The sequence below is a fragment of the Gymnogyps californianus genome, chromosome 5 (assembly GCF_018139145.2).
Source record: "Gymnogyps californianus isolate 813 chromosome 5, ASM1813914v2, whole genome shotgun sequence".
Classification (NCBI taxonomy): Eukaryota; Metazoa; Chordata; class Aves; order Accipitriformes; family Cathartidae; genus Gymnogyps; species Gymnogyps californianus.
Window position 1 is genome coordinate 35798550 of NC_059475.1, and position 26580 is coordinate 35825129.

Here is a 26580-nt window from a genome sequence, read left to right on the forward strand (position 1 = left end):
CAGTTAATAAGACTAGATTATATTGTAGGTAGGAGTTGGCATTAGAAGATGCAGCTGTGGAGAGGAGTTACTGAAGGCTACATATTTTAAAAAGCGCAAAAATTGGTATTACTCTTTTAAAAGAAATGTAAGAGTATTGAACAACGAGCTGATTGTCAGTTTATCACTTTCTGCAGATCTGTAAGTATGCTCCCAAAGTGAACATTTCAACTGAAAAATCTGCAGCTGTCTTTCAGTGTTCATATCGACTAGCAAGAAAAGCAACAGGATTAGAAAAACTAATCTTCGCTTGTTAAGAATCTATACTAAAAGCTGTGGTCTTGAGCTGGAACAGTTTTGTCAATTATGCTCAGTTTTGAGTATTACTTTTAGAAAAATCTCAAAGAAAATATATCAATCATTACATTAAAAGTAATACGACTTTGGTCATCCTGGAGGAAAATGAAGGGGATAAAAACAGAGATTTCATTTGTTTGTGCGATGATACTGAAAACATTCTCATATGTACTATTTTAGAAACTTACTTTCCTGATAAGGGAAGAAACTTCCATTGGTCAATTTTTGCTGAAAGAAAGGATTAAGCAAACACAAAGGATATATCAGAGTTAAGCTAAGGGGATATTCTTATGCCTCTTCCAAAACGTTATGTGGTTTAAAGTGTTTTGACAAGTCTAACAGGATGTAAGAGTGGGCTTAGAATATATGTTACTGCATTTGAGAAGGAATGGAATGTGTATATTTGAAATTAAATTTGGGGGAAGTTCTGTTAGATTTCTTAAATGTAAGTTAAAAAGTGTGTTAGTGAAAAGCTTGGTTTTGTTGGTATGCTAGCTAGGAACTCAGAGCCTTTAGAGATCAGAGAATGATTCCCTGCATAGCTTTCAACAATTAGTTTTGGAAGTAGATTTTATTAATCTGATTTTTGCATGACAAAGTGACATACAAATATATTCCACAGTGCAGAATGCCCATACCTGTAAGCACATTCTTACTAGCTAAGTATTGAAATCTCAGCGCCCAGATCATTATCACTGCTGTAGCAAAGGAGAGATTGTGAATTCTTATTAGTTACCAGCATCAGTTCATCATTGAGCATAGAGAAGGAGCTGGTTATGTCATAATTCATATTCTTGTCTTTTTCTAAAATGATGCTTTTTTCTATTGTGTACAAAACTTCTTCAGCTATCAGCTATACAGTGGGTATGGATTATTATAATTTCATAGGATTTAACATGTATTAAATGTGCTGCAGAAGACACAATGGGATCTATTCTTTAATCCAATCATGATCAAAATGGATTGCATTCCAGTATTTCCTAGGTACCACGAGATTTTTTCCAGTACTGTTACAAAACGCATTCATTTTCAAACCTTTGCATGTAGCACTAACCTGTTTGCCATTGTGAGTAACTGAAGACAAAATGGTTCGCAATGTCTTGAAACCCATAGCAATATCCAGCAGATGAGCAGCAAAGAAGAAGTTGTTGTAGTGCCCAAGGATGGACATAGTCGTGTACCAAGCTAAGTATAAAAACGACTGCAGAGAAAGTGAAAAGTGGCAGAATGTTAGCAGGTGCTAATGTGCATTATTGGATCCAGAATATCGCTTGCTTTTAGTCACTCCAGTTATAAAATAAAGTAATACTATCATGATCGGATTGAATCACAGTCTGAATGTAATAGCTCTATTTTATATGTTCAAAAAGACTGTCTTACTCTGTCTCTTATCATCTCCACTGTTCATTTAAGGAGTGTTTGTTGCTTAGTTATGCTAATGAGACCTCTATCTTTAGATATTTAAATACAGTCTTCAGCATATATGTTACTAACATCAAAATCCCCTACCTTAAAACTGTTTTCGGCTGGGGAGCTTGTTACATAGTACTTTAAATTTTAATACTGATTCTGGAGGAGAGAAAATGCATTGTATTACTCTTGAGACACTTTACTCTGTTTAAGTCTCAGACCACGTCAACCAGGACATCCAGAAAACCTAAGGCACATAATACAGCTTATTCTTTTAACAAGCAGTGAACCTGAAGCCACTGTGACGTGAAAGCTCTTATTGAAGAACAATGGCTCAGTGTGCTTTCAGTGCACAATGAATTTATACATCTTCACTTGATTCACCTTGGCTGCCTTGTTTGTTTGGGAATGCTCAAGAGGATGCAAAAAGAGGATTCACAAAAAAAGGAATTTTAATATAAGCATGGTCCTTTCAAAGGAGAAGGTATGAAAGAAAAGAATTAACCAACCATGTCAAACAGATGATTCAAGAATGGAAAAGGATAACTTTCTGTAGACTGTGCTTGATTTTAGAAAAGACACCTTTGGTTGCTAGATTGATTTCTACAAAATTAAATTAATGTACCATTAACTAACAAAATGCTGACATTGTATTAATGGTGAGGAGGTGCATATTGCCCTTTAGAATCAAAAAGAAAATTCTAACATAAATTAAAGCAATTTGCTACAACATAAGACAGAAAAAACTATTTCAAAATGGCTCTGTAATGCAATATTATTTGTGTCTGTTTGTTTAAAATAAAAGCAGATGGTGGAAGACATACAATCATGTTTAGAGTAAATCAAAGCATATTCTTCTAGGGTAACATACTCACATTATCAGTGAAAACAACTCCAAGCTTCCAAATGTGATACTTTGTATCAATGGAGCTTAACCTAGGCAATACAAAATTTTTGAAATGCATCAATGTCAAAATTAAGTATTGAATTCTGTAAGTATAAACAACAAACTAGGTTTGGCACTTCACATTTGTTTGCTGAAGGTGTTGGTAGACATTAGCTGTTTACTTTTTGAGTGATGTAGGTGCTTCATTTTTCAGAGAGTATTCATTAACTCTGAGCACCCATACACAGCTTCTAAACCATTGAAACTGGTGGAACAATTTCAGTAGGAGTGATACTGCATATTCCAGACTTACAAAAATTAAAATGCGTGTTAAAAGTAGTGAAATGTGGAACCTGAATTGCTTGAATTCAAGAGATAAGTGTTCTGTCTAGTGTAAAATGTTGCCAAAATTACCAAGAGAAAAGGTAATGCCTTCTGCAAGATTCTAAATATTTTATTAGCCATTAGATGACATGCGAACAGAAATCCTTCTTCTTGTGTGCCTAAAGTATCAAGGAAACCAAACTCTTGTAGGAGCCTAAGTCATTTGGGACTTGGATACTTTCAAACTCTCATCTTCACTGATGGATTAAGTCAGGAAAACATCTCTGAATTTTTTCTAGATACCTGGCATCTAGATTTTTGTTATCAATACTTTTTCTGTGCTTTGGTTTATAAACTAACTCTGTTATAAAACCTAAAGAACTTTTAAATGCTGCATTGATTATTGTTTAAAAGAGTGCCCAACGATATCAGTCAGCATCAACTCGTTGATTTTTTTCCTTACTTTTATAACACAAGTATAAGTATGTTTTAGAACAAACAAAAAGCTTTTTTATTTTACTTCCACACTAGGAAGACTTATCCATTTGAATTTTCCATGCCAAGGAAAACATCACTACAGTTTCAATATAAAATCTGTTTTTATCTGTGACGGTGAAGTTATGCCAACACATAATTTGTCTGTGAAGTTCAGAAGTCATACCATGATACAAGAGATGCCTCTTCTGGTTCGCTCTCTTCCACTGGACTAAAATCAAGGGCACTTTTGTCCAAACCCAAAAGTTCTGCTATGCGCTCTGCTCCATATAAGTCTCCATACTTGTTAATAACCTAAAAATGGAAGAAGAGAAGCTTTTTCTCAGAGAAAGACCTCAGTGACATTCACCCTACTTTAAGCCAGCAGTTGTCAGAAATTAAAAAAAAAAAAAAAAAAAAAAAGTCTTTCACAATTAACACTACTAGAACAGTCAGAACTCCCAGGAAGCCAGGCAGGAGGAGCATAAAAAAGAAAAACAGAAGCATTAAAGGCTATTATCTGAAAGCTTATGTATAATTTGCCATCATTTAAGCTGGCATGTTTTTCTTTTTTTAGGGGGATGAGGGGGCTTTGTATCCTAAAGATGACAATGACTGTAAATTAGACCTGCGTGGCTGATTGACAGCACAAAGTTATTTCAAATGCCTGAGTCTAGGAAGGAAACCACAGCCTTCTGTCTTCCTCCCTCCTCCCACCTACGCTACAGCTGCCGGTTCACCGAGACATTTACCACAACAATGACTTCCATAAAACAAATTTCAGTTCTCAATTATTTGTATATTTATGTGTACAGAAGTATATTACACATAGATATCCAAATTAACTGAAGAGTAGATTATTGCTATGACTAACATAATAGAAATATAAAAAGCCTACCTTCCGTTTTACAAATTTGTCCCAGTAATTGTTAGGAAAGGACCTACATAGATAAGGCAAAGATACTTCAAGTTATTTAACTTGTGAGGGGAAAGAAAAAAACAACCAAAAAAAAAGAAAATACCATGTTCCTGATCACTGCAGGTTCTGGTACAATTTCATTCACTCACACACTGCACTTCAAGTTACGAGAACGGTTTCTTTCCATGTGGACAACAGCTGTTATTAATCATCATTCGCTGCAATATCATATTGGTTTTTTCCCTTCTTTTCTTTTTCACATGCACAAATATGATTGGCTACAAAAGGGCAGCAGGCTAAATATTATCACCTAATGAACCTAACAACTCAATAGTAGCAGGGTAGTCACTGTAATATCATTCATCTCCTAAATAAATACTTTATTGCTCCTAGCCATGAAATCAATACAGACAATGATTTTCAGAGGAAAATAAGAGAGTCTTGTAGCATAAATACTTTTTAAGTTCACTGGATTACATTTGAAATAGAGGCTGAACACTTGGGAACCAGTGGACAGTTTGCCAACATCAAATTAAAATTCAAATAATAATTAAAAAACCCCAGAAAATTGCAAAGGTCATTTGGCAAGAACAGGGGTTAGTGGTAATCTTGTTCTCAGGTGTATCATATTGTTGTTACTGGCTCTGACATCCCAGAACAAGACAAGGTAAAAAACATTTATAATTCTAAAGCTGTAAGACAGTTCAGCTAAAGAGCATTTTGCATCATCTGCCTCTGAGCAGCCATGCTCACACTGGTAACTAAAAGAAAAGCTGTTGTGTATACAAAAGAGAAAGAAATGAAGCAGTAAATCTTAAATATTGAAGAAGTGTCAGAGTATCTTGTATTGAAAATTCCCTGCTTTTTTTGAGAGTAGTGAGCAACCATGACGCTTCAATAAGCAACCAGTTTTATCCAGAGGAGATCTTACAACAGACACTAGGAAATACATCAGCTTTGACCTGCAAGAAAAAAGATAGTGTTCTCTCTTATCAGTGACATTTACCTGATCTTCAACTTGATCATAAAACTTACTGTTCTTGAACTGTCTTATGAATAGCAGTGCCCAGGAATTCCTCATTCTGATGGTCTTACTGTATATTATGTCAGTTTTGAAGAATGCCAATTAGCAGGAAACACTACAAAATTGTACAGCTTGTGTCTATCCCTTTTACCACAAACATCTAATGGTGCTGCATTTATCAGGGTACCTCTTTTGCCTTTTTAATTACTTTTTTTTCACTTATAGAAAGGACATTTCAGTATACACACAGTACTGGGTACCCTCCAGCAGTGGTTATCCTGATGGTACAATACCCGCACTAAACCTCGAGAGTCAGTTCACATCGGCGGAAGGATTAGTCTGCGTAAATTAGCCTGAATCTTTTATTCCACTTCAGTAGATAGTGCAACATGCTGAGAACAGGCTGTACAGCATGTCGTTTGGGATAAGCTGACAATATATCTCATTAATTCATGCTTGGTTTTGCTGAGGATAAACTTACTGGATGTCTAGATAGCTTGCTATCAATAGTTAAAGAAACGGGTTGGAAATTAAGCAAGCTCTCCAGTTTCCCCATTACCTTATATTACAACTTTAATAATATGTGCTAGTCTGTATTTCTAACTGAAATTAAGGAAAAATCTTAAAATTCAGGTGTAGGAAAACAAAGCATTCAAGAATTTCCGATATTTGAAACATTCTAATTTTAATGAAAGTACTAAGGGCACTACTTATAATGTACAAAAATTGAGTATGACTGATAAAATAGGTATTTTGGCTATTTGGCAGCATATTGTAACTCTGTTGCATTTAGTTGATTATTTTTGCTGGCTTGTTTTTATCAAATACTTACTTATCCCTGCATGTACTAGCCACAACTACTTTATGACTTGTAAATAACTTTGTTCTTTTCCAGCTTTCTGTTACTGTCCTTAAATTATGATACTATTAGGGAAAGACAGGAATCTAAGCCTAGGTATACTAGTACCAAAACATGACTCTAGTTGTTTTGAAAGAGTAAATTCTGAAAAATAGCCTGTAGACAAGGCATTGTTTCAAGAGAAGAGAGTTGACTTGCTATATTTCTCTGTGTCACTCCTACAGACTGCTGCAGCTTACTGATACTTTCTTTTTCTTGCCTACACTTGTATCATTCACTCACAGAACAGCAGGTGAGTCTCCTAGAATCAGCATATGACTACTACAGTATTTGCTAATGCATACAACCTGACAGTAATTCCTGTCAGACCTACTCAAATTCTGGATTGCTATTTTACACTAGATTTACTTCTCTTGTCATATACAAATTTTGTTAGCAAGAAGTGGGAAAGAAAGGTAGGAGAATACTGCTACAGAATATGAATGTGAAACTGAGTCACTGAAAAAGATGGAAGTTATCTTTTTAAAACTTTCTCAGTAGTGACTAATATGTGAAATGTCTTGGAGAGAGCTTGTGAGGTAAGATGCACAATCCTTGCAAACCCTAGAAAAATGAAAAGGAAGTGGAATATAAATGTTATGATAGTATTTATTAAATAAACAGATAATACAGGATTTCACATTAGAAACTACTACTGTAGCATCCAATATAAGGTGAAAAAATGCCTTTCTTTTAGATGAACTAGGTGGCAGGTGGACAGGGAAGGTTCTAGATCAGTGGCTTAATGAGCTATAATATTTATAAACAGTTTGCATATAACCATTTCGTTTTACATACGGAGTATTTATAACCAGGCGATCCCATTGTCCTTTAATATCATCTTCAGATGGCTGTTCAGTTATGTATAGTCCATCAAATTCGAGCTTTCTAGCTACCTCCTTTTCTCTCTTGAATACAACCAGAGGGACCTATGAAAATGACAGTGGACATCTTTGTCATGGTTTATATGTTTTTAGAAACCATGATATCTACCTCCATTATTAAGTACTTCTATAATACCATATAAGACCAAACATCACACTAGCACCTTCTACAAGCAGACAGCCACCTTGGAAGTCAAGCACCCCCCAGTTTTTATTGCTGAGCGTGATGTTACATGGTATGGAATATGCTTCGGTCTGTTCAGGTCAGCTGTCCCAGCTGTGCCCCCTCCCAGCTTCCCGCCCCCTCCCAACGTACTCGCTGGGGGACGCACAGAGTGGGTAAAGCAAAGAGAAAGCCTTCACACTGTGCAAGGACTGTTCAGCAATAACCAAAAGGCGGGTGTGTTACCAACACTGTTTTAACCACAAATCCAAAACACACACACACTGCTATGAAGAAAGTTAACTCCATCTCTGCCAGACTGAGTACATGAGGAAAACATCTACATATTGAATAGTGAGAATTTGTAAACAACTAGGTACAAGTAGGTATTCCAGTATTAGCTCCAAAAATCACTTTGGGACATAGCCGATATTCTTTAACAAATACTAGATTAGTAATAAGATTCAGAACTTGCCTTTAAGCAATAGTATCCAATCACACAGACAAAGGAGATGATAGTGTGAATAACTGCCAATGCTCTGAGAGCAGGTGCCATGTAACCTGTACTTTCTTCTAAAACAAAAAACACCATGCCCTCCTCCTCTTCCTCTTCATCAAAAGAGTTCCAGAGATTAGAGTCTTCCTCTGCTTCATCAAGTGGCTCTTCTGTCACCTGAGAGAAATTCAAGCACATTGAAAACACACAATAAACATAAAAGCTTTTCCTTTACTATAATGACAAATGACGTTTGCAAAGCCTGCTCATGGGAAGATGATAGACCATTAGCTTTGAACAGTAATGTCCTTCATTTTCACAGCAGAAGTCTCCACATCATCTCATGTCACTGAAAAGAGAATCTAGAAAAAGCAAGTACAGACATATGACAGTTTACAAATCTCTCCTTTAACAGTGCCATAGCAAAACCAAAACAAACAATGAAAAAGTTATGCAAAAATGTTTTCTTGGAAGAACAAAGCAATGACAGGGTTATCTAATATGACTGAATTTAGGGTTTGTTTTGTAATCTATGTTGTTCCTGATTACTAGAGTCTAGAAAGAAACAAAGTCCTCATGTTATCAACTTGTACATTGTCCATAAATTTTTATTTCATTACTTAGTTTAGAGCTTACAAATTAATACAGTATTTAATCAGTATTTCGTAAATACCCCAAGCCATAAAGCTGACATACTGCCCTAAATTCTTCCAGCAACTTTAAAAACCTGGCCTTTAAAATAAAAGCCCTAAGTGCCCTTCTTTTGACAGCTTTATCTGAAAGCTGAAGCCGTGTTCAGTCCTGTTTGGCTCCCACTGACCCTTTCCTATCTATGACAGATGGACTTGTACTGATAAACACAAACTTTAGTCCTCGCTCTGCAATATAATGGATTGTTGGCTGACCCACAAGACCCAATGAAAAGCAGAAGAGAGTGGGGAGGAAAGGACTGGCACAGACAAAAACAGACTTCTGCATATACCTTTGAAGTCCATCTTCTCTAACCATATGGGATGGAAAGAGAGAGGCAAGAAGGGAGCCTTAAATAGCCCTGATGGTCTTTTTCCTGGAATGGCGCACACACATTCTGCCCAGTTTTCAAGAGCCTTTTGCGTCTTTACCTGCCCTGTCTCTGAGACTGTAACTGCGTTGTAGGAGTTGCTTTTCAAGATATTTGAGATCAGGATTCAGCTACTTCTAGACTCAATGTTTAGCCAGCTGCTCTTGTCTTCTCTGAAGTTTTGATTGTAAACAACAGAACTAGAAAACGTAATACTGGCAAACACAAGATTCATCATCTTATTGCAACTTGCACCCTGTATCTAGAAGGGGAAAATCAAAAGGGCCGGATTCCAGGATAAAGATAAACAAGGACTTTTCTCATGGACTTCAAATCTGTAAGGAAAGGAAAAAAAATGAAGCTTTTATGGATGGCAGTTCTCTTTAGTGAATTCCACTCCTTTTCATGGATAGAGGTTGTGAAGATTCAGGAATAAAATTAGTGAAGGCTGCTGAAGATGTTCTACTTTGTGTCATTGGGTTATACACCAGAACCTGAAACAACTCATTAGATTCAGGTAAAACCCTAAGATTCAGTTTAAAGTATGGCTGTATAACCTTCATCAGTGATACAAAAAAAGAACTGTAGCCTACTATGAAAAGGCTTCTCTTGCTTTATATTTTTTCTGCCTGCTCATACTAATCAATTCAAGTCCCAGTCCCAGTCCCAGTATAAAAATATCTTCATCGCAACAGTCACTAATAACCATATTGGCAATGACAACAAAGAAAATAGAGCAAATAAGTATGAAAACTGAATTATACTCTCACATAGAAACACAGAATGGGAAAAAATATACATTTGATGTTCATTAGAGATTAATAAATTCATTAAAAAATATGAAAAAAGAAATTAAATAAAGCAAGCACTCCCCCCAAAATGCCAAACCCCAGGCCTGAAAGGCATGAAAAAAAATTATGAACAAATGAAGTATAACTAAAACATATGAGCTCATCTAGTTAAATTGAGACATTAATCTGATTCTGAAATTATGTATAAACTATTTCCCAGTCAAAAATGAATGTAGTCTGTAGGGTTCTTTAGAAAAAGCAGAAATATAATCATTCAGAATAATCAGGTGAACTGAAGTCTCTCAGTATCTTTAAAACATGAGAATAAAAAAATGCAACAGTATTGACATTTGAGTTATTTTAGTCGGACTTCAAATTTCCCACGACAAGATTAACGATCCAAACAATAACAGACTTATGTGAGCAAATGAAAAATTGCCTAGAAACACAACCTCAACTATAAAAGATGAATGAAATAAATCTGTTTTCATTCAGCCTGAGTAAAATAAAAACAGAATAGGTTTAATATCACAAATTTTAGTTACAAAATTTAAATGTTATTTTAGCTATTTCATATCTAAATGCTTTATTTCATATTTGAAGGGCTTGTAATAATGGCTTTATTAAACAAGCCTTGAAACCATCATTAAATATTCCTCTGGAAGTAACCAAAAAACATTTAAAGAACAATGCATAATCTTACCTTGTAAAATAGAAGAATAAAGTTGATGGCAAATGCAACAAATAGAGCAAGAAACCTTAAGTTATAAAAATTCCTTGCCAAGTAGTGCTGAAAGTAAAAAAAATAAAAAAATAATTAGAGGTGGCCTGTAGCTAATATCAAGATAAGAAAAGCCAGCAGCAAGGTTTCTAAGAAAGTAAATACATAATTGTGTTGCCTTCGTGCACCAGTTATAATGAGCAAGGGCATTTCTTGGCAGCCTATTCTCCCATTTCATGGTAAGTGGGATTAAAAATAATGGGCTTAAAATTGCAACAGGGAAGACTGAAATAGAATATTAAGGAAAACTTTCTAGAAGGAAGTCTGGAAAAGAAATGTTAGAATACTGGAATAAACTACTTGAGAAGGTTTCAGAGAGTTCATAATTTGATGCTTTTAAGAAGACTCTTATAGAAAATAGAATTACAGATTCTGGAAGTTAGATTATGGAAAACAGGGAGCTCCTAACAAGGAGCTCAAGAGGTTAATCTGTCCTGTTAGACCAAGATAGGAGAAATTACACACACAAATACTTTATTTGTATAACTCTATGAAGTATTACAAAAATCACAGAAGACTGAATACAGCAAGTCATTTGAAAACTCATGCCAATGTTCCTATTATGATGACATTTCTCCCTTCAATATCAAACTAGTGTTCTATATTACATAAATAGAATTTCAATGACTAAAAGACGTTAAGAAGAACTTACAAGTATTTTTGTTTGATAAATGTCCAAAGCTTTGAAGAAGTTAGCCATAACAGCCTCCGGTTTCTCAATTTTTTGTCCATGCTTTCGCTTCTTTTTCTTCATTTTCCCCTCTTCTAGCTGCTCAGATTGTACTTCCTTTGCTTTATCTTGTTTCTCACCATCTTCCATGCTAGAAGAAAGTTTATCTAAACAAAAATACCTAGCCAAACTTCTGTATTGTAAATGCATTCATTCAGAAGGAATTCTAATTCAGAAAGTTTGGCTTTGAAAGTTAGTTTTGACACTGGGAGAAAAATGATTGTAAGTAAAAGACTTGAGGTAGATGGTAAACCCAGAATAAAAAAGTTTCAAATGATATCCAAGAATAGAGCTGTTGAGGGGAGATCAAAAGGGTAAAAAGCCAAAAACCAGGCAGAAGTTGCTGTGCCAAGTGTGAAGTAGATAATGTTTGCCAAAACCAGTGATGTACATATATATTCAGTACAAGCAACATAAAAATTTTAAGAGTTCACGTGTACTTTCTTGAGCCTGGGGCTGAGGAAGACAAATAAAGCTTTTGGGATTTGGTACACAGTATCACAATTGAATCACAGTATCATAAAATTAATTCATTTCAGCCAAGGCAATCACTGTTGTTACAGAGATGAATGAGTAATAACAAGGAGGTTTGCTTCAGAGGGTCACACCTTACAAAGTATGTAGAAGATGACAGTCATTCCTCCTGCACAACTGAACTGCCTTTATGAAAATTAAGTATCAAGACTGTATGTAGTAATAGGGGAATTTAGTTACTAAACTAAAAAAAAGCTGAATTTGCATATATGTAAAAGAATGTTGAGGCATCGGGGTGGTTGAAAGTTTTAGGCATGAGGATAAAGAAATGCAGTATGTGGTTCACTTTATCACACTCCTGCTGCAACAGGAATCATATGATGGGTGTCTAAGAATGTGTTTATCTTCTACCAAAAGAAGTCCCTGTTGCAGCCTCAGAAATGTAAGCCATTTAAACTCAAATTTTTAAGCTGAAGGCAATTTGAATATGCTGCGAAAGTACTTGAGAGGAGAATTAAGCATGGCAGACAAGAGAAGACAACAGGAAATAGGGAAAATAAGTCCAATAAAATAATAGAGGTAGAAAGAGATCATGCTTATGGAAAATAAGAGGTGAAAAAGCCTAAAATAAGAAAATGAGTGGCACAGGAGATTTTGGGTGAATTCCTAGATATTTATAAATTGAAGCACTGGTGAATATGCTACTAGTGTCTAAATCAGGAGACCAAAATCAGTCAACAAAGAAAAAAGCAGTGATATGATTTAACAAAACTTTTAAAAGGAGTCATTTGACCAATCTACTTATTAACCAACTTAATAGCACATTGTAACATGGTCTAGATAAAACAACAGTTTCTGAAACTGCTTATTTTGAAGTTACTGTCTTCATACTGAGTAACACTCATCAACAGGTTCTTTGGATACATGGTACCAAAAAAACCATAGAAGAGTTTAAGTGCACTTTTTAATTACCGGAAGTGCTCTAAACAATGAAAATAATGTGCTTAACATCCCTGCAGGGATTGAAGAGAGAGACAAATCACATCAAAACAATTCTGTGACAATAAAGTGCAAGAAGGGGACTTTTTAATTGAAGAAGTAAGTTAGATGCAGCCTGAAAGGTAACAGATATACAAAGTGTATCCGATCCTAAAATATTGACCCCAATGGCACACTTAAAAAAATTAACTTTGGCAGATAAGAAGAGAAAGATAAATGAGGCTGAAGTAAACATTTTAAACATGAAGCAAAATAGAAAACAAATTAAAAAAATATGTATAGCTTTTGAATATGTAAGAATCTCTAGGAGATCTTTTGTGTGTGTCTACAAATATTTTAAGGGCATTCATCAGGTTGCAAGCCTACAATGTGGCTGCAGGTCCAGAAAGACAGCATGCCTCTTAAAAGCAGGATGCTGCTAAAGCAAGGTAAGCATTTTAAAAGTTGTTTATAAGGCAGTCATATGTAGGATGACTGGACAAAGGAATGTATCTGCTGCCAAGTTCACAACCTGAGAACAGATAAAACAGCAATAATAAAAATTGTTGGGTTAGTGAAATCCTGTGTTTCAATGATCAACTATTGTTGCCTGAAAATTATAGTGGGTAGTAGGGAAAGTGTAAATAGCAGTAATGACAAGTTGCAGAGTTTTTTTCAAGACTGGTGCTCATTTTTAAAGGTAGTTATGGGAATTTTTAACAAGGCAATGGCCACAGATTTACATATGCAGAATTTTCAAGGGCCACAAAAATCAGACTGCCATTTTGTTGCCCACTGAGATTGTCTGCCACCTCTTAGGAACTGTGCCACTTTTCAAAATACTGATGAGACAAACTGTACATAAAGTGCTTTGAATAGTGAGCATTGCTTGGATTCTTTCTGGCCAAATTATCTAGCATTAGGAAGTAGCAAGGAATTAAACAGGAATTGTGTAAAAATAACTTACTCAGCCTTCTCAGCTTCTGCTTTTCTTTCTGTTTCAGCTTCTTTTGCAATTTCAGATATCTGCAAAAAGTATTTTAACTGTCAAAATGGATCCATTCAAATAAAATTTTGGTAACTTTAGTTACTGTTTTCTAAGAAACAAATAAAATAATTACCACGCTATATTTTTTATACCACTTTGCATTTTTAAAGTGTTAGATTTTTAAAAATAGACAGCTCAGACTAGATTTTAACAGTGGAAACTGCAGAAATTCTTCTGATAGCCTTTTTCAGTATATCAATACTGTAACTAGCCCAGCTGACTGAACAACTTAAAGTAATTATACATGGTTATCAGATAGATTATGTGACCAATTGAGGATGAGGTGACTATATCCAGATCATACCCTCATACAGAAGTCACTCACAAAGACTCAGTGCAGTTTCCGATTATGTGGAAAATGAGCATCAGTTTGCCTCATTCCAAATATGAATCAAGGAATAATATATCAATGATAGCATCAAAAATCTGAAAAAGATCTGTGTAATTATCAGATATTACAAAACCCAATTACTTTGTCAAGATCAACTGATGCAACTGAGAACAGACAAATATTTAAAGAACTTTTACTTACGCAATGTTTTCTTCAAACTATTTATCTTAGGTGGGTTGATGGTTTATTAAACCTTTATCGGCACACCTCACAATCATCTAAGTATGTGTTTATAACATTCCCTTGAGATAAGGAAAAACCAATATACAATTTTACAGATGGCTAACTGCAGCAAAGAAGCCAGGGCCTGGATTTCAAACACATTTAGGCGCAGTGTTGCAAGACCAAAGTAAACTCATTTCAAATGCAGTTTGAGTATCTAAGCTTCACTGGAAATCAAAGAGATGGAGGCTCCGAAGTCCTAGATTCACAACGGAATCTAAAGTGCCTAAATTTGTTACCATTCACTTTTGCAAAAACCTATCTTAACTCTTTACGCTCTTCTGTATTCTCTCAAAGTGCTTAGACATCAATTCTCTATTGGTGTATTCTCCTACATTTCTGGTTAATACATAAATACAGTTATCTAAACATTTCCCCCACTACTTACCTGGATGCTTCTCTCTCGCACATAAGAGGTGAAAGAATTTACAAAAGAATTTACTAAATCAATCTTGCCTTCCCTATCTCACCTCTTATCTGTGGAACCTCATCTAGTACATGTGATGGAAGGAACCTCATCTAGTACACATGATGGAAGCATGTGTAACTCTTCCACAAAGAGTTTCCCCTAAGATCTCAAGCTGGTGGAGGGTAATTCAGAGATCATTTGATGACGCCTAATTCTTCTAAGGGGTAGGGTGCGGGAAGAATGAATAAATCCCTATCCATCCTCTCTATCCCTCTATCATATGCTCTCTCAGTTGTCTCCTTTCCAGGCTGAAGAGCCTTAACCTACTTAATTCCATACACAAGATTTGTTCCATATCAAGTTTTGATAACTTTTTGACCTCCACTGAACCTTTTTCAGTTCTATCACATTCTTTGTTAAATGGGGGAACCTGGTCTTCAAGACACAGATATACTTTGAGCTCATGGAGCATAGTAATATTCTGGGGTTTTCCTCTCTCTCTCTCTCAACAATTCAAAATTTCAGTTTGCTTTTTTGATCTGTGTTGATTGACATTTTCATTGAACTGATACTTCTGTACAACTCTATTATATTCCCAAGATTTCATACTCAAGCAGTAACAATGAGCTCAAAATCCAACATTTTATACGTAAAATTATAACTTTTCCTCCCATAGACATCACTTCACTGATTATCATCTGCTATTTTAAGGCAACTTTGCAGTTAGCTCTTGATTTTACTGCTATGAATAACTTAGATTTATCAGCACACTCTGTTAGCTCACTACTCACTTCTTATTTGTGAACCCGCATGGCTCTCAGCACAGATTCCTGTGAAGCTTCACAGTAAAAACTACATCCTAACAATCATCATATACAATTCCATAGGTTATTTTGCAGTTTCTCTGGCTATATGGTAATGTCATTGACCTTATCATACACAATTGCTTTTCCAGTATATAGAGGTGAATTTCTGTTTCTATCCATTTGTGTAAGTTTTATTATTGTAAATTCTTAAGAAAGACATAGTGACTTCCTGAAAGGAATTTTTGATTCTCACATTGCTGTTTCTTCTTTGAGCTCTACTTAACAGTTATATCCAGTGCTCTAACTGGATTACTTGAGCCGTTTATATACACAATGTGAATAGCAATTTCTGTAATACAGAATGAGTGTAAACATTATTTTGATAAGTTTCACTAGATAACATATTGAAGGTAAAAGCTGGATAAATTGCATAGCTGACTTCACATTAACGACTCAAAGTATCTGCATAAATTACTGAGCATTTTTATCAATAGTTACAAACAAATCTGAGAGAAATGTATAAAAGTAAAGCAAAGAAAATTCTAAAATATTTACTCAGATCTGAAGTAAAATATTTACTTCAACAATTGTTGAAGAAAATTCTAAAATATTTATTCAGATCTGCTAAGATCCTTAAGTTAAAATAGTATTTTTAAATACCAACCACATTACATTTATGCTAAATGAGACAGGATTTTAAAAGACTGTCACTTTTAAGTACACACATAAAAATGAATTAATAAATAAATAAGAAAAACAAACGGAAAAATATAGTTCGATCTAGGCAATAAACAAATCTTGGAGAAAAACATATGAATGAAGAGGAAATAATGAACTAAGAAGTTGTACAATGGAGGTTTATCCTGAAAATGTCTGGAAAGCATACCATAAAGAGGTGGATTAATGATGAGAGGAAAGATATATTTGAATAACAAGTAGAAACAGATATGAAGTGTAGGGTGAAACATAATGCCTTCCAAATATGACAAATGCATTTCGGTTTTGACATTTAGTTCAATCCATTTTTAAACAGAATGATAAATTATATTTAGCTCAGCTGAGTGGAACAAAATGTATTGTTCATAAAACAGAATAAAAGTAAAGAATGATTATATGATAAACATTAAAGTAACAACAAATTCAGACAAAATTATTTCAAATAATAGGAAAAAAGGATATTTTATTGTATGTGATCAGTAAAGCATGTAGAAGAAAGACGGTTATGATAAGGCATTATTGTGGAGAAAGTAGATTGTAAAAGTAATTGAAATATACTGTGAAAAAATAGGGTATGCAGAATAAACAAGACTGTAAACCATTTAAAGCAAAAACTGTGCCTAGAAAGCTGCTAGCAATTTTTGTTTTGAATAAAGTCCAAATGAACAATAACAACAATTCACTGCAGTGAAATCTAAACACACTGGGCTGAATTTTTCTGCCACGTAAACTCTCCTATTTGTTTTTAAAAGACTATAGATTATAAAGTATGTTCTCATCAAGACCATTTATTAATCAGTTAACTGGCAAATAATTCAGTTACTAATAGAAAATTCAGTAATATATTTGTATTATTATTATTTTCTGCAAAGAAATACAAAATATCTTTAACATACCTGTAATCCTTTTTTCTTACGAACTGTGTTTTCCAAAGACAACTGGATATCAGTACCAAGGATTTCTGCAATATCTCCAAGTCCAGCATCATGACCATGTTTTGAGCCACCTTCTTTCTTTGTATGAATGCCAAAAATATCTGAGATGATGTCAGTTTCTCCCTTTTCACCCTGCACAAACTGCACAAGTTCAGCTCTGATGCCATGCTCAGCACCTTCAGCTTTTTCTGCTTCCATAACATCATCATGGATTCCAAACTGTGTTGGGTCAGGCATGTCCCCTAATATTTTAGTAACTTTAATGTTCTTGGCTCCTTCAACCAGGCCACCACCAAATACAGTGCTCCAAAGAATCTGGAAAATTCCCCACACTATAGTAAAGAACAGTTGGAACATCCCTACAAATAGGATCCAGAAAAAGGAGAAAAACACTTTCACCATCTCTTTTACTGTCATCTTTCTAACTTTCCTGTATTGTTTCTTTAGGTTCTTCACAGTGACCATTTTAAAAAAGTTGGCAACATTCTTCTTCACTGCAACACAGGCCATTGCAAAAGCAGAAGCAGCTTCCAGGGACTTTTCTTCTTCCTCATCATCTCCAATATCTACTACATAACAAGGCTCTGCCTCTTCCTCTTCCTCGGGCCTCTCAGATGAATCCGTTTCAGAGATCTGGGATGCTAACTGCATTTCAAAGATCGTGTCTTCACAGAAATTCACAAAGAGTTCCATTTTTTCTTGCTCTCCACCTTCATTTACAACATCAAATATGAACTGCCTTTTGGATTCCTTCACCTGTGGCTTCTCCCACTGCATTCTACTGGATTCACTGATTTCAAAGTAAACTCTTTCTATTTTCTTGGCTCCACCCATTATTTCAATACGGCCAAGGTATGGTTCAAAGTAATTAAGAACACTTTCCGCAGGTTCAAGTAAGCTCTGAAGGCGTGAATCATTAGGCATGTGCTCTGAAAGGTTTGTTAGCAATACTGCTACATTAAATCCAATGTCTTTGGCTGGTTCATGGAATCTTTCCACAAAATCAACATAGTTAAACATATCATTTTCATCAGCTTCTGCACAGGACAGCAGGAATTCAATCTCTGACTGTATGTATTGTTTTTGAGCCTCCATTGATTTCTGGAATTCCTTCTTTGAAATGATGCCTTTACCATCTGGATCATGCTCTTTGAAAGCATCTGAGTTAGTCAGATCTTTTAACTTGAGGAACATGTCAAAGAACTTCAAAATCATTTCTACATTACTAGATGATTCTACAAGCGTGTCTACCATTTGTTTTCCAATAGTTCCATTTACAACGTTACCTAAGTAGTGTGTAAAAACAGGAAGTTATTTGGCATCGCTACATTTTAAATAACTAAATTTCATATTCATGCTGAGAACAGGAAAAAAAAGTTCTTAAATCTTCGTAATTTTTCTTTCAACATGCTTTTCTGTAGCAGCCCTCTTTTTCATGACTATGTATATTCCAGAATAATTGTTAAATAAATATGAAATAGGTTTTTCCGACATTACATAAAGGCAATTAAAAAACAGTTTAGAAAGATTAATGTAATTATCGTACTTTACATTATGAAGCTGAGATAATCATATTTGACCATAAAGAAAAACAGGTCCAACCTTCAAGCAGTGACAAGAGCATCACTACCATATCCTTTAGCAGATCTAGCAGTTCTTTAAGCAATTCAATCTGAGCAGAGTCCTGTAAAAAAAATGAAGGTTGTTTTTTCTTTGTGTTTATCTGGAAAAGTAAATACATTTGGAAAAAAAACAGTATGCAGGATGGTCATCTACATGTAGTTCACATTCTTCAGCAACATTTCATTGTCATTTTATCATGATTACTATCAGAAGTCTTATACAATATGAGGGTAACTTACTACAGCAGAGATACTAATACCACAAAGATAAGCTTTAATAAAGCATTAAGGAGTACCAAAGTGCACATAAGGGACAGCAGAAACTCACAAAATTGGTTACTCCACAGATCTGGCAGTATTCATCTCAGAAAGAATCCATCCTTTCTCACTTCACAGGGAATATTTAATGGCATAATGCATTACCACTCAAACAGAACTAGAACTGTTTAGTTTAACTACGGAACATAAGTCTAACATGGATTTGTGACCAACGTTAAGGACCTAAAAACTGTTAAGTATCCTCAAAATTCTGATATACTTCTGTAGGGTGGGAAGAAATCTTATGAGTAAGTCAGAGTGTAGCAGAGACACTGAATAAGAGTGAGGAAATTACTCTCTGCACTGTTGCATTCAGGGCCTAGTGGCTTGAGTGTATAGGTACATTAAGCAGAAGTCGCAAAAGAACATAGCAGCCTGAAACTGTGATGAAGGGTGGGACTCCACGATGCCCTGCACAGTGAAACAAACACTGCCTGTTGCCCTCCTGCTCAGTGCCTGTGATGAATTAACTGGACAAGCTGACTGACTCACATTCCCTCCCTCTTTGAATTTTTCCCAGCTTTTCTCTTGCCCTACTTAGTTGTAGCATGGGAACCATGCTTTTAATGGTGCTTCTGCTCTGACAGATCATCAGGTTTTGGCAACAGGGAGGAAGGGACCAAATTGCCACCTTCATTATCAGAAAGGTATAATTGAGTTGGAAGCAGTGAGTGTGATATTAGAAAAGGTGAGTGCACAGTGATGATTAATGCTAAGAGGAGTGATATGAAGATGCTAGTCCTGAGATTCAGTCTTGGACCTCTACGTTACAACAGGCCCATGCACAACCAATGAGTATCAGCACATTAACTGCTTTACAGCTTTCAACATTCACTTGACTGTAACTTATAAACATATGCAAAGAAGGATTACTTGACTACTGAAAATACCTGTGAAAGTTTCATCTGCATATTGGCAAAGACATGAAGAAAGCCAACAACTGCATCCCACAGCCTACTATGAGCCAGACTCTGTTGATTACCTATGCAAGGGCCCTAAAAAAATTAAGAAAAACACATTTTTTATTTATATAAAATAAAACAAAACAAATAAAAAAATTTGCTTTCCTAGGGTTTCTCCCTGAAAAAGTAAAAGAAGAAACTTCAGGCTTCCATGAAGCTACGTGAGAAAGCTTTCCAAGGTCTCTTTGTTATCTAGTGCATAAATATTAGATCGTATCATGTTAAATATGCAGCCATTCACATGTTTTAGTATTAACTTTACACTGGGCCAGTGATCCCATGTAACTTTATAAAAATTAAGAAAAACAAAGCCAAAGTATTTACAAATTTATGATAGGACATGATCAGGCCATGTAATCATACAACTTCACTGTTAGTACCTTGAGCAAAACATTTTGTTTACCTGGATATATTCTGTAAGGGAATTGAATATTTGTTTGGTGACAGCCAAAGCTTTAGAGAAGTTACGTTGTCCTGATTCATCAATGACATCCTTTCCTGAATAGTACCAATAGAAGTCACTGATTGATTCCTAAGAAGAAAACAACATTTTCTAATTTTGGATTCTGTATGCAGTATTTACTGCCTGCATTTGTATCACCAAAAGTAGAATCAGCAGCAGATGAAATTTAGTATTTCTGTGTCAATCTATTTCTCATTACAATAACTTTTTGCATTTTTATCTAACTATGCTGCCTGCAGAAGTGAACAATGAAATAAATTAACAAACTTCTTGTTTCAGACAGAATTCTGAAAGGTCATCTATTTTAAAAGGAAAGAAGAGATGAAATAAATTAAATCAGAACTCTTTATTTTAGATATCCCTGAAGAGAGGATTTTCACATTTGATTCCAGTAAAATGTGAATTTATAAAAATGAAGGAAAGGCAAATATGTTACACTCCATTTTCCTCTGTTTTGTCCTCACCTGAAGACGCAAGAGATAGTCAACTGTACTAATGATAATATTCACTGTTGTGGTGTTGCCCATCTGAGTACGAAGGTAATTTTGAAAATCTGAAATAAGTAGTGATTTGTGCTTGGTTAGTATATATAGGAATAAAAAATACAAGGTTATTTTCATATTTTCATGGACACATGAAGAATACATTCTTTTTAAGTACCTTGTTGGGTACAGATGCTTATGTGGTGGGAATTGAACTACAGTAGATCACAATGTAAATATAACTGAAGAATTGTTATCCACATGACTTGCAACAGGATTTACTATTAATGATTGGCATAAAAACTGAAATTACGTTAAGACTTAAAAATTCAGATTGAACTCTGCAATTCAAATTGTTGGCATGCCAGTTTCCCCTCAGAAAACTAAACGAATTAGAGGAAAAAACCCATTAGAATCAGTTCTTTTCAACTCTGTTTAAGGACAGACTCATCACACATTTTCCCCAAAAATTAATTCAGTTCACTTACCATTGTTATGCCCTTCACAGAGCAGTTGTAAAAATCTAAATAGATCTCGAGTAAATTCATCATGCTGCAACACCTTTTCACCTTTAAAATATATAAATACAATGATTATGTGACAACTGTTATGATTAAATATCCAGAACACATAATCTTACAGAAACCTTTAAAACTGGAATTCTAATAAAAAACAGTATTATAAAAGCATTAAAGCAATTTAAAAGAAACAGACTGATAATAATAATAAAAAAAACTGAGACAGAAAAAGCAAAGCCAAAATATTTAGCACTCCAATGCATCCATGGTTTAAAAAAAAAAAAAAAAAAAGGCAACAGGACATATATCTATTAAGTAAATGGTTAGTCATAACTAAAATCATGCCTTAAAGATGAATGACACTTCTTTAATAAGCATTAAACTGTTTATCCAAGCTGAACACACAACCTGCTGCAGGCCATAAAGCTAAACCTACAGATATCTGGAAGATGCAATGAGATTTCTCTCTGTATTTGCAACACATTTTTGCAACAACAGTATCAAAAACTGTAAACCCAAACATACCACGCTCACGAACGATGACTGTGGATCAAAGAAAAATAACAAGAATACAGGATAAGAATATTGGAAGTTACAACGTTTTTCTTAAAAATTATTGCTAAAGATTTTGTAAATATGTAGCATATTCAGAACTCAAAGCCTAGAATTACTTATAGTAAGTTTATCAACAGAAACCTCAAACCACAGTAAATAACAGTTCTAGTTAAAGAAGGAAGCACAAATAATGTTTTAAGCACTACTGGAATCAATTTCATTCTACTTACGAGTTCCTTCTTCAGTAACCATTCCCAGGCCTTCTGCTTTATTTTGTCTCTCAAACGCATTCAAGTCAAGAACACTTATATTAAAAAAAAAAAACAAACAGGAAAAAGTACTATAGTACACAATGGAAAACTATTTTCTTCTAGGAAATCTCTGGAGGCCTTCAACAACTAGTCTTGACCCACTGTGACATGCATTGCCTCATATTTTATTTAATATAAATATTAAATAAAGAGCTTGGGATGAAAATAAGGGTCCAGTGTCCATTTCTGAAAAGAAATGAGTCTCAGGTCAGGTCTCACCACTTACCTAACTTCACTTCCAGTAACATCATTCATGGGTTTCATTTATAAATGACAAGTGGAAAAGGAACCTGAAATATTACTCTTTATATTGACTTAAACCTGCCAAAAGGACATTACTGCAGTTACTTCTCAGTCACACTGTTTTCCACTGTTATCACTATTATTTCTATTATATTGTTACTGTATATATTATGTATTATTATGTTATTCAGAAGACATACGGAATCCCTGATTCCATATTCAAAAGACATATATGGAATCATAGATTCCATATCTTCCAAGATCAAAATACACTGATATCTCAATTTTCTTTTGCTAACTTGGCATAGCCCAGCACGTGGAAGAGCAGATGATGATTCTTCTCACCACTCAGTCAGAATACTTTTATTCAAACAGTCCAAATATAATTCTATGATTATCTAATTTTTTTCAGTTAAACAGCAATGCAGTCACATATTCTACTACCTAGCGACATCATTAAAACCATAAGCATTTTTTAAAGCATCATTTTCATTCTCTTATTAGTGTTCAAGTCATTTTATCAAAACCTTTTTTAATGAAGTCCTGAACAATACACATACACAACTGGTAATATCATCACTGCAGGTCCTCTTTGAGCAAGTCCTTGCTAAATTGTTCTACATAAATGGGAAAATTACAAGATAGATGTTATTTAATTAGGCTGCAACTACTCAGCAATAATTTATGCAGTGCAGGTCACGATTCCTTCCACATTTTTTCCTGTCTTCATACAGCTTCTCCACTTCTAATTCCCAGTCTACTCCTTCAGAACCCTTCTGTTGCTTTAAAAGGCTGAGAAAAGGAGGTTGTCTACTGTAAAAGTAATCAGAAACACCAACAGTTTTCCACCTTCTTTATGGGAGTCCTTTACCTTAACTAATTTGAACTTCTGGTTTATCAAGGGAATGGACTACTATAGTCTCACCGGCCACATGCCATCTCTAACAAACCTGATACATATGCAGAGGATTCAGATGAAGAGACAGAGATTACGTAACTCGTCAGAGATGTGCAGAAACTGAAAGCTTAGTAAAGCTCCACTGGCCTGTCTCTCCCTCAGTGATGGCTTTTCTCCATCCTTAGAACCACCGAGACAGAAAACTTGAGCGATCTGAGACCAGTAAAGGAGCCATTACATTTTACTTTTCTGCTGCTCCAAACTAAGCCTTCAAAGGCATACATAGTCTTTGCTTTATTTTCTCCTTTGGAAGAATACTATAAAAGACTAACATACTATTCCTCTGATTCACAAAAATTTCCCACAAGAGTTCTACAATCTGTGACTTCTGTAGTTTAAATCTAACAAATCCACCTGCACTGAGCAATAAGCCACCAACCTGAATAAAACTGAAACTGTAATAATACGATTTATGCTTTTACCTGCAGGACTGCATCAAGCCAGAGAGACTTTGAAAAAATCCAGCATCCTTTTTCTCCTTCAGGTAGTCTAGCATTTTCTAGAGGGTATACATTTGGGGGAGGGTAAAAAAAATCTATATTAAAATTATATGAATTAACAACTTCCTGAATTACCATTCAAAATGCAAATCACTGGCAAGCAATAATATAATTGTTATTGTACCAAAAATACCCTGATATTTCTTCACTGTTTAGCTTAAAATTAGATGCACTAAAATAAAAACACAACAGAATGCTAAAATTCTCAAAATTACTTGGCTCCTTTATACAAGCAAGACTCACAGTAGTTAGAAAAGCATTACCTGTTGAACTATGGTATTCCCACCATTTAGAATAGCAATACCAAGTTTTAGTGTTTCAACAACCATGGGTCCTGTATGACCTGTCAAAACAAGGGTACAGTCATTAAAACTTGCAATTATGAACTATTCAATCAGAAAAGCAGTCTGGAAATTTTACCTAGTATAGTTGTAATTGACATTTATTTTGCCTCATTATATACCATAGTCAAGTTGCATATGATATACATATCACAGGTATTATGACATAATGTACTATATATATGTATAGCCTTATACATATGATATGTATATCATGTATACCTTTAATACTTCACAGAACATTACCTTTGCTTGCACTAATCATCTGAAGGACCATCTCAGCAGCTCCACGGTCATGTAAGCGAGCTTGCTGATAGAGAGTTCTCTGTTTTTCCATTTCTTTCTCCTGGGTTTGAGAACAAAAATGAGAACAGAATACAGACTGGAACTGATTCAGGAAAAATAGGAAGATGAGAAACCTGAAGTTGTTGAATGCCATCTGCCTCCATAATCCATGGGTTGTTTGATTCCAAAATGTCAGAACACACTGTCTGTCTTTTATATGACTAACCTAGTAAACCAGCTCAACACACACTGTGTTATTCTTGCATTTATTCTAGTGGACATATTTAAAATACTTGCACATTAGGCGATGAGAAAGAAATGTTATTTAAACTCTCACCTCAAATGTCTTTTCTTTTTCTTCTTCTTCCTCTTCTTCTTCTTCCTGACAGCTCTTTTTATGTCAGAAACAGAAATCACAAGATTTTGCTTATTATGAAACATAATGCCTATTTTTACTACAGTATTTCTACAAAAATGACTAAAGAAATTTTTTCAAGCAATAATTAAAGGCATTAAGAAGATTTAAAATCCCTGTAATTGTAAATATTTGTGCTCATCCATACTAAGAAGCTGATATTCCCTAATGTATGAGTACTTCAGGGCATTCATCCAACTACATATAAATCCTCTAACTGCAGGCTATGTTTTCTTGTGTCATATCTCTATATCCATAATATTTATCTTCACAGTCAAACTCTCCTCACATGTGGTAGCTGTAATCAATATGTTGCTAAAACTGTCAACTTATTTTTGACAGACTTCAAATGTTAACTCCAAAATAATTAGCCAAAGAATAAAGATAACTAACATGTTAAGACTGCTCATGAATTAATCCTGTACAAAACAAAGTGCCAAGTGGTATCAACAGGATTGCACCTACTGGAATTTTATAATATTATTTTAATGTAGGAAATTTCTCATTACATATATATAACTCTGAACAGCACTTGCTTCATTAAAATATAGAAAGTACTAGTATCAAGCAGTCCACGTATCAAGCATCTAAAATTAATGGGAAGTACCCGAGTGGAGTTAGGGATGGAGCTTGAAATTATATATTTACCTTTGCCATCATGGCGGAATAGGCAATATATAAAGGATCATCTTCTAGTTTGCTATAAAGAGTAAAAAAAATCTAAAATTATTTTACGATGTAGTAATAAAAAGATGTCATACTCCTACTAATATTTGAATACCATTTTTATTAAAGGGTATTTTATTAAAGTAGATACACAGTCTACCTGAAATGCTATTACACTTGAAAATCGTATTATAAATGTATTTTCTTATCTCAAACCAAGTCTCTAACTTTTTAATTAAACAATTTAGAGGTATATTTGGACATCCAACTTAGTCATGTTCGATAAGTAAGCATCACTGGCTGTTACAGGTGCAGAAAAGTATTATGGACATATAAGTTAGAATAATTATAACTGTCAGATGGCAAGATTATGTTAGTCATACAGAAAAAGTATACGAAGCACTGGAGTACTCTACTCATACCAAATACATATTCTAATCAACAGTCTAAATTCAAAACAGAAACTGGCACTGAAAGAGATTCATGCTAATCATCAGTGAAACCTTTTCTGACATACTGAATAAAACATAATGAATACCAACAACAAGAACAGACATCTATTACCAGCAGAGACCAGGGGAGGGTACTCTGAATGAACCAGCAGTTCCCATAGACTTTATGTTTCTATGAGAATTCATGCTCGGTTATTTCTGTGTTGGGTATTTACCAAGCTTTTAAAATGTCAAAAATAGTCAATATTTGTCTCAATATAAAGGTTATACCGAGTTTAAATACATGAAAACTAATGAAACTGGGAGGCAAAAAAGTATTCACCATGCACAATA

At 34.7% G+C, this 26580-nt stretch overlaps 1 protein-coding gene across 1 annotated transcript in view; it reads right to left on the bottom strand.

Annotated features, from left to right (window-relative positions):
• The window catches only part of RYR3 (ryanodine receptor 3), a 210869-nt gene that overhangs the window by 7470 nt on the left and 176819 nt on the right, over positions 1–26580 (bottom strand). The window contains exons 77-98 of the mRNA XM_050897083.1: positions 25778–25829; positions 25052–25105; positions 24676–24775; positions 24352–24431; positions 24011–24087; positions 22307–22380; positions 22047–22064; positions 21492–21572; positions 20986–21074; positions 20462–20590; positions 19987–20091; positions 18759–18840; positions 17118–18442; positions 13596–13654; positions 11099–11267; positions 10369–10455; positions 7794–7991; positions 7070–7200; positions 4329–4371; positions 3618–3745; positions 2622–2682; positions 1391–1537 (exon numbers count right to left, since the gene is read on the bottom strand). Of these exons, the coding sequence (XP_050753040.1) occupies positions 1391–1537; positions 2622–2682; positions 3618–3745; positions 4329–4371; positions 7070–7200; positions 7794–7991; positions 10369–10455; positions 11099–11267; positions 13596–13654; positions 17118–18442; positions 18759–18840; positions 19987–20091; positions 20462–20590; positions 20986–21074; positions 21492–21572; positions 22047–22064; positions 22307–22380; positions 24011–24087; positions 24352–24431; positions 24676–24775; positions 25052–25105; positions 25778–25829 (3289 nt within the window). The remainder of the gene's footprint in view (positions 1–1390; positions 1538–2621; positions 2683–3617; positions 3746–4328; positions 4372–7069; positions 7201–7793; positions 7992–10368; positions 10456–11098; positions 11268–13595; positions 13655–17117; positions 18443–18758; positions 18841–19986; positions 20092–20461; positions 20591–20985; positions 21075–21491; positions 21573–22046; positions 22065–22306; positions 22381–24010; positions 24088–24351; positions 24432–24675; positions 24776–25051; positions 25106–25777; positions 25830–26580) is intronic.